The sequence below is a fragment of the Carya illinoinensis genome, chromosome 15, assembly GCF_018687715.1.
Source record: "Carya illinoinensis cultivar Pawnee chromosome 15, C.illinoinensisPawnee_v1, whole genome shotgun sequence".
Taxonomy (NCBI): domain Eukaryota; kingdom Viridiplantae; phylum Streptophyta; class Magnoliopsida; order Fagales; family Juglandaceae; genus Carya; species Carya illinoinensis.
In genome coordinates, this window is record NC_056766.1 from 32,290,880 (window position 1) to 32,300,242 (window position 9,363).

Below are 9,363 nucleotides of genomic sequence, written 5' to 3' on the forward strand. Positions count from 1 at the left end.
TGCTATTTTCCCAAGGAGAAAGTGTGAGGAGTCTAGTCCAATTCTGCGTGTTTCTTTCATACATTAGCCTAGCCCAATGCCTTGATCGTCTTTCGGCTCCATATTGATGTGTCATGATCAAATCTCACCTTCCATGTAGGCTAATAGTGCAAATTTTGCTTCATCCAAGTGTCCTGCGTGAAGATGGACAAATAATTTAACATTTTATTATATTTTATTTTTTATGGTAAGTCAAGTAGCACCCATATATGCAATTTTTAGCTCACCAAGTACGTGCATGCGTAAAATACAAATAATTGTTGCTATTGATGCTAGAATGACACTTAACAGTTAACTCTAGCATTTGACTGAGAACAAGTTAGTGCAGGGTTACCTAACTATTTCAGATAGTTTCAATAGGTTTAGTACTTGTGCTAGTATATGTATGGTTTTGGTTTGAGTTTTGCAGCATTTGTGTACTCTACAAGACCTATTTTTCATTATTTTTGCTAATGATATGGTCACTTTGTATATGTAATTCTGGCTATTTAGTCTATGTGGTAAATTCCTTTCAATTTTTTTGTCTTTTTTAGCCAAATGTAACAACTATAACTCAAAATTGGTATTCTTATGATTTTGCGGTTATTGGGGTTATTTTAAGGAATGAAAAATGTAATGTCTTATTTGCTTTGAGTCTAGAAGGAATTTGGGCTGTTTGAAGTAGATGATATAAAGGCTTTGACTGCTTCAAGGGGTCTTTAAATGATCTTGACTTTAAGTTTGTCAAGTTTGCTATTGGAAGGGGATTCATTGTCAGTTATTAGGGCTATTGGTTCTAAAGAACCTAATATTTCAAGCCAAGAGAATTTGATTTCTAAAATTCATAGTCTCGTTTCTCGATTTGCAGTGTATGATGTAATTCATATTGGTAGACAAGGAAATGAAGCAGCTCATTTACTTGCAAGGCATACTCACTTTGTGGATGCTTTGTGGATGATACTATTCAATGATGGCATCAATGTCCAGATTTTATTTTTTCATTCTAGAGTCTTGCTTGATTCTAATTTGTAATTGTATGGTATTAACTTTGTTATTGGTTCTATTGATATGAATGCCAATGGGTTCATTTTTTTTTAATAAAAAAAATGGTATTCTTCAAAATTTGCTAGCTTATTTTGTTAAACATTTATAATTTTCGTATTGCAGGGGCATCCTAAGCACCATTGATTTGGCATAATCTTTGTGGGAAACAGGATTCCAAATTCAATTATGTTAGGTCAAATCATGTAATGTGTTCAGAACGTGTCAGGTTGGGCTACTTTGTTGGAGAATTTTGGAGGATAGAGGGAGACAACCTACGTGTTAAACTTATTTGCACTTCAAAATCGGCATTCTTCAAAGCTTTTAGAATCCATATGATACAAAAGCATGAAGATCAGAGAGTAAAACATCATCCAAGCATGCTGCATGAAGATGAATGTTTAGGTGGAATCTTCAATTTTTTTTTTTTTTTTTTTTTTTTTCTGTGTTGGAATGAAATTAATGGGATGCTAGCTATGTTTGAATGTCCACCATATGTGTGGTTGGTCACATTGTTTGGAAAAAAATAACCACAGTAATATTGAAAAGGAAAGAGATTCTTGGATTTTAATATTAAACAACATAATATATTTTCTTTGATGGGTGGATACATAAGATTATGAGGTTTCATTTCTATTTTTGGAGAAATCAAACCATGTATCGAGAATAGGAATTGAGTAGTCATGATACACAACATTTTAATAGGTTCAAATACCATACCAAGCTACAGTAACTAAAAAAACTTATAAATTCATGACCTTTTGAAGGTCAAACTAATTTAACATTAACTAGACAGTTTTTTTTTTTTTTTAATTTTTTTTTCTTTTTTAACTAATGTATACTTTTTAACGTTAACATTAATAGAAGGGAGATTTGAGTGTTGCTACATAAACACGTGGCCAAACACTTTTATACTTATTTTTAAAAAGAGTACTGTTGCTACATTTATAAAAAAAAAAAAATATGCAAAAAATAATTTCATAAATTCACGTAATTTTATCTGATTTATTAAATTTATTTTATAATATAAATAATTATATAATTTAATGAATACCAATTTATAATAAAATTATTTTGAAAAAATATGTTTAATTATAATAATACTTATCAAATATATGAAACATCCTATTGGGTACTCCCACGTCAAAGTCACAAAGGTACGTACCATCTATATTATGCGTTATGTTATGTATAAGTAAAATCGTGTATTAATCTGTGTATTAATACTAATTTTTTTATATTTAAAATTTAAATTAAAACTATTTTTAAGAAAATTTATTTTTTGACTAATTATATTAAATTAATACATATATTAATATATAATTATACTTATAACTAGATTTTTTCTTACATTATTCAACTTCAAGTTGTCTGCCTCTGATGCGTCCAATGGTGGGATTCTAGCAAACTATGGTACATGTATATGTATGTGTATATATATATGTATGTTTTAATTTTTATATTGCTGTACACCATCCAAAAATAAAATCAAACAGAATATATTGTTGTCTTCAATAGCTAACCTCGTCTTCGCCTCCCCAATACAACAACGTCGTATCCATGCCATCGCACGAGTCATGCCTTCCGTTTTAGTTAAATCGGACGGCTAGAAACATCCCAAACATTTCCATGTACGTATGAATGATATACGTTAGAAAAAAGCGAAAGAATCTCCGGGGAACACGCAAAAGAGGCCAAAAAATCAAGAGGGAGATCGGGGCGTGGAGCCCAAGCGTACCAAGTTGCGCTATTATCTAATATTTCTTTTAGCATCAGTGATATGGTTTGTCGCCACGTGTTTATGAGGAGGATGGTCTAACACATGTCGATTTCTGGTTGTAGGTTCACAGCTCAGCAGGCTATCAAGTTGGCGGAGAGCGATGTGTCGAGGGACTTTTCTTTATTTGGAGAAAGGAAAGAGATAATGAAAAACATAAAGGGCGATAATGACATCCTACGGCGTGTCGTTCGCACGCGTCCCATGGAAAGCTGGTCATCCTACGTTGATTAAAAATGATTGAATGCGGGGAGAGAGAGTGGGCTGTAACAGCTGGTTGGACTTGGCTACCACACAAGTTGCTAAAGTTGGTGTCTGAAAGGAATATAATTCAAGAAAATATCTAAAAGCATTCTGTATGAAGCATGGACCGCGGAGAAGTTTTTGAGTATGAGCACGTGCCATGACAAGATTGAGGGGGAGCGAGGGATGGGAATTTGAAGAGGAAAGATGGAGAGGAAAGATTGGTCCACGTGACAAGAAGTTCTATCGAAAGAAGTTGCCAACAAGTTTGTCGTTTTTCTTTTAATTTTTCCCTTCTTTTTTCAATATTGATGGCGCAACGCACGTGGCATTGTTTTGCCCATCAATTTCCGGATATAATTTGGCCCCAAAAGGCATACTTTCTTGTAGTCCTTACTGTTCATTAGCCTAATTTCATACACTGTAACTTCTTCCATGGCCTTGCAACCAGCTCTTTCACGGGTTTATGATGTGTTCTTGAGTTTTAGAGGTGAAGATGTTCGACATAACTTTATTTCTCACCTATATGACGCTTTGCGTAGAAGGGGAATCAATACTTACATTGATGAGCACCTTGAAAGAGGAAAGGAAATTTCACCAGTACTTCTCAAAGCTATTGAGGAGTCAAGGATTTCGATTATCGTTCTTTCTCAAAACTATGCATCATCCACGTGGTGTTTGGAGGAGCTGATGAAGATTCTGGAGTGCAGAGAAATGAAACAACAAATAGTTCTACCGGTGTTTTACAAAGTGCATCCATCGATAGTGCGGAGACAAAAGAAAAGTTATGGAGAGACATTGGCCAACTACAAAGACAAGTTGAATGATGATACGAAGGTGGATAGCTGGAAGGCTGCGCTAAAGGAAGTGGCCAATTTGTCTGGGTTCCATTTAAAGAAGGATGGGTATTTGATTTTTGAATATTTATTTTATATCCTCATACATTTTAGATGCATACACATGCGTGTATATGTATGTTTGTGTGTGTGTGTGTATGTATATATATATATATGCATGTATGTATGTATATTAATTGATCTAATACTCCTATTGTTTGTTAATCTTTTTGATCTCGATCTGTTTATTTTTGTGCCTTTTTCTTATGTCCTTATAAAATGGTAATTAATTAATTCTATTAAAAGGATCGTGTTAGTGAAATAATGTTTTACATGATTATTAGTAATGGTTCTAATGATATTAATTAATGCTTCTATGTTTAATAATGTCGTAACAAGTATAACCGTTGATAATTCTTCTCGTTTGAATTGATAGGAATGAATCTGAATTTATCCATAGCATCATTCAACTGGTGGACTCAAAAATAGTAAATCAAACATACTTTGAGGTTGCCAATCATCCAATTGGAGTGGTGTCTCGTGTGCAGCATGTATATTCCCTTTTAAGCATCGGAGAGAATGATATTGTACATATGGTAGGGATCTTTGGAGTCGGGGGAATTGGAAAGACAACTATTGCCAAAGAGGTATATAATATAATTTCTTCTAAATTTGAAGGTAGTTGTTTCTTGAAAAACATTAGAGAAACTTCAAAGAGTGAGTATGGTTTGGTTCAATTGCAAGAGACTCTTCTTTCTCATATCCTAGGAGCATCTTCGGTATGTAATATTGGCCACGTCGACAAAGGAATCAATGTGATAAAGAATAAACTTTGTTATAAAAGAGTTCTTCTAATTCTTGATGATGTGGATGATTGGGAACAATTGAAAGCTTTGGCCGGAAATCGTGATTGGTTCGGTTCTGGAAGTAGAATCATTATAACAACAAGGGATAAAAATCTACTGAGTAACTATGAAGTTGATGCAACATATGAAGTGGAGAAATTGAACCATTATGAAGCTCTAGAGCTATTTAGTTTGTGTGCCTTTAAAAGAAAAAAACCACTTGATAACTACGTGGAACTTACACAACGTATAATACGTTATGCTGGGGGCCTTCCTCTAGCTTTGGAAGTGCTTGGTTTGGATCTACATGGTAGAAGTATACATGAATGGGAAAGTGCTTTGGAAGAGTACAAACGAAGTCCTCACGAGAAGATTCAAAAAATACTTAGAATGAGCTATGATGGTTTGCGTGAAAGTGAGAGGAAGATTTTTCTTGACATTGCATGTTTCTTTAAGGGAGAGAATGTAGATTATGTTGTGAAAATATTTGATAGTTGTGGTTTAAGTCCAAATATTGGAATAAAAAAACTGATGGATAAGTGTCTCATTACCATTGATGATTGTAATAAATTTGAGATGCATGACTTGCTACAAGTTATGGGTAGAGAAATTGTTCGAGAAGAATCACCAAAAGAGCCCGGTGGACGCAGTAGATTGTGGAATCATGAAGATATTCGTCATGTACTTGAAGAAAATACGGTAAGAATAACTTTCAAAAATGATTTTAGTTTACGCATGTTCGGTAATTTACAAGAAAATACGAGTTTTTTACAACCAAAAACTTTGTCCACAAAAGTCATTTATGTTGCAATGGAACCAATTAGAAAAATGTTGATTCTTCTTATAACTATTTTCAAGTAAATGGTGATGAAGAAATGCATTTGTAAGTGCATATATATACTGGCTGTCCATTGAACTATATATTATAATTCTAGCAATTACCAAACTATTATATAGAGGATTTAATGCTTTACTGTATTGTGTTACCATGCAGGGAACAAACCAAATTGAAGGCATACTGATAGATTTACCTAAAACAGACATCATATGCTTGAGTTCGGAGGCATTCATGAAGATGAAAAACCTAAGATATTTCATAAATCATAATGCACGCTTCTCTGGAAGTCCTAACTATCTTTCTAACGAGTTAAGAGTGCTTAATTGGGTGGAATATCCTTCACAATCGTTGCCATATAATTTCCATGGAAGGAAGCTGGTTGATCTTAGAATAAGTGATAGCCTCTTCAAGGAATTGGGAGTGGGATTCCAGGTACAACCACTATTATAAATATTTGCTTCTCCTTTTAATTAGGTTGTAATCATATTTGAAGTGAACTTTATCTCCAATTTTGCTTTACAGAATTTCCAGAACTTGGCCAGGATGCACTTCTCTCGTTGTGAATTTCTGACAACAATCCCCGATCTTTCTCAGATTCCAAATTTAGAGTGGTTGGATGTTGCTGCTTGTACAAACTTAGTTGAGGTTCATGCTTCTGTTGGATCCCTTGATAAGCTTGAGCATCTCTCATTTACCCATTGCACTAAGCTTACCAGTTTGCCAACAAAGCTCAAGTTTAGGTATCTTAAATACCTCCAGTTTGATGGTTGCTTAAGCCTTCAGAATTTCCCTGAAATTGAGTTTGAAAGGGAATGTTTAAGGCATCTTAGTTTAGCAAACACCGATATAAAAGAATTGCCTTTATCCATTGGGCACCTCTCTGGGCTTGAAGTATTACATCTAAGAGGCTGCAAAAATCTTGTGCATCTCCCCCCTGGAATTCTTCGATTTCGACATCTGAAGGATCTTAGTCTAGTTGGCTGTTCAAAAGTTGTTTTTATTCCAAATATCTTGAAGGATGATTGTTGCTCAATAGACCTTCCAATGCTGGAACGTTTGTATCTTGCAAATTGTCACCTACCAGACCCTGATATCCTGATGAGACTCAATCGCTATTTTACTTTGGTTTATTTAAATCTATCAGGGAGTGATATTATTAGGCTTCCAGAAAGCATTACCATGTTTTTTGACATGAGGTACCTTGAGTTGGTAGATTGTAAGAAACTTCAAGAAATTCCGGCACTGCCCCCAAATATACAAATAGTAGATATAACTGGATGCTTGTCATTGGAAAGATTTCCGGATAGATTAAAAGTACCGCTCCTCTTGACAAGTCAAACGCGAGACCAACGATGGATTGACTCGTCCTTATGCCTCAAAATTCGTATGAATATTGATGGGTTTTGGGTATCTATCTTGCTCATTCGTCTCTTTCTTACTCGTGCTTGTGTGAGCTTTGGTTTATTGGTTGTTTTGTTGAAATTTATTGATATATTTTTGTTTTACAGGAATACTTCAAAAACCATTCAGGCAACATTATATTTCCAGGGAATAGGATTCCAGAATGGTTTAGCCATACGAAGCAAAATTCCAAAAATTGGATTCCAGACCAATTCGACGATCTTGAGCTGTCTTCAGCAAATATGAATCAAGATTGCAACTATTTTAAGCGGACTCTATCTACCAGTTGCTGTCGAATAACAATAAATGGACTTAAAACTTTGGAAAATATAAGAGGAGTTGCTATATGTGTCGTTCTCGAACCCATTCAGGAGATCTACCCCCAAAAAGGTACTACTCTTTTGGTCTGGACCAGAAGGGATGTTTTCCCTTATATTCAGTTTTTCTCGGGACTTCATGTTGATTTAAGGGGTTCAGATGCTCATGTATGGCTAAATTACACCATTTTAGATGATCATATGAACCCATTTAATCTAGAATTTCAAGTTTGTAGTGGACATAAACCGGTGTTCTTCAAAAGCTGCGGAGTCCATCTGATATTCAAGAATGAAAAGGAAGGGGAAGATCATCCAGGTTTTTTGCATTTAATGGATGGTATTGGAGGTTCGAAGAGGAGGCGTGTCGATGATGACCAATACTTGGAATCCACTTCGTGCCCACAACCGAATAGGGGTTCCTCAACCTTGGCCATCAATTTTGAATTTCTAGGACTCTCTGAACAGTTTGGGGAAGGAACTTACAAATAATTTGCATCTTGAATTTTTCCCTTAATTGCGGATCAGGTTTTCTTGTTTAGGAACTAATCATCGCAATTTGGTGTTTTGGTTTGACAGCCTCCAGTATATGAATCTTATCATCATTGTTAGACCGTTTGTGTAACCATGATCCATGTACATTTATTTATTTTTTAATCTTTCTTCTTTAGTTTCCAATTTCCTACGCCGTGACCCACACATAAATTTTTTCGGTCTTCCTTATCTTTCGCCATAAACCATGTGAATCTTTCTACTCCTCTGTTTTTTCTCTCCCAATAGCTCTCACCAACTCTGCCTCTCTCGCCCAATATTTTTTCTCCCGCATATAGAAGTGCTGCAACCTGAGCGTTCTGTGAACCATCTTCTCCGCATAACTGCTGTAAGCCATTTCCCCACTAACCACTGAGATCATGTTAGGACCTTGTGGGTTATGCTACTGTGAATTGGAATGTAATAAGGGATACGGGTAATTGGAGCTGAGACGTTGTAGGAGTGAAATCAAAATTACATATGAGATGTTTGTGATAATGCCTCATAGGGCCATACGTTTACTGATGAGGGAAACTTCAAAGGTCCCCAAATCTCCTTACAATATTCAAGCTAAAATCCAGATTCTAAGATAACTCCCATTTTCTCTCCTACTCCCCTATATTCCCACGCCTCACCTCACGGTACAATTCACTCTTAACAGAATTATAAAAAGGATAAAATGACAAGCTAATACTTTGGCTACATGACAGTCACTTGAACGCATAACATAATTGAAAACGCATAGCATAAGTAAATAACAACACACGCACACAGTAGCTTAAACGCATCACTTCGTGGTCCCAAAACGAACAGCTCCAGTAATAGCTAAATGCACAGTTTCGGCAATAGCAACTAGGGGTGTGCAAAATTCCGACCCCTTCGACTTCGACCGATTCCCTCTCCAATTTCGACTCCGACGGCATTGGAGCGTTCGGAAATCGAGGTCAGAATCAGAGTAATTCCGACTCCGACTTTCAAATTTTTGTTTTAAAATCCAGATGCAAAACGACACTGTTTTGCATCTGGATTTTTTCTAACTGAGTACTGGAATGACGCCGTTCTATTTAAATAGAAACGACACCGTTCTTCTTCCTTATTCCTTCGTTCCTACTTCCCTTCATTCTCAGTTCCTCACTCCTCAATTCCTCTCATGCTGCATGACGCCACGGCCCACAACCAAGCACGATTCTGCTGTAGATTGCTTCATGCCGCCGTCGCCGCAGTGCCTTTTTCATGCCGTTTTTGCCAATTGGTAATTTTAATTTTTAGGGTTTTAAATTTAGGAATTTGCTTCGAATTCTAGTTTATTATTTCTTATTCAAATTGAAAATTGGATTGTGTAGATTATATAATTGTGTGAACGAATGTATTGAGGAAATGGTTGTGATGTTTCTTTTGTTGAAGTTCTTCATTTTGGACCGTGAACATAAGGTGTTTGTGGAAATGTCACAAACAAAAAAAAATTGTGTTTGTCTCTTTATACTTCCCCTCACACATGGATACTTTAGAAACAAATTAG

At 35.5% G+C, this 9,363-nt stretch overlaps 1 protein-coding gene across 1 annotated transcript; it reads left to right on the plus strand.

Annotated features, from left to right (window-relative positions):
• The first annotated feature begins 3,425 nt into the window (after positions 1 to 3,425).
• Positions 3,426 to 7,938, plus strand: LOC122296428 (disease resistance protein RUN1-like). Its single transcript, XM_043106132.1, has 5 exons — positions 3,426 to 3,984; positions 4,352 to 5,459; positions 5,755 to 6,030; positions 6,121 to 7,005; positions 7,107 to 7,938. Exons 1-5 carry the CDS (start codon positions 3,515 to 3,517, stop codon positions 7,803 to 7,805), a joined length of 3,438 nt encoding a protein of 1,145 aa, XP_042962066.1. The 5' UTR covers positions 3,426 to 3,514; the 3' UTR covers positions 7,806 to 7,938.
• Positions 7,939 to 9,363: the final 1,425 nt, after the last annotated feature.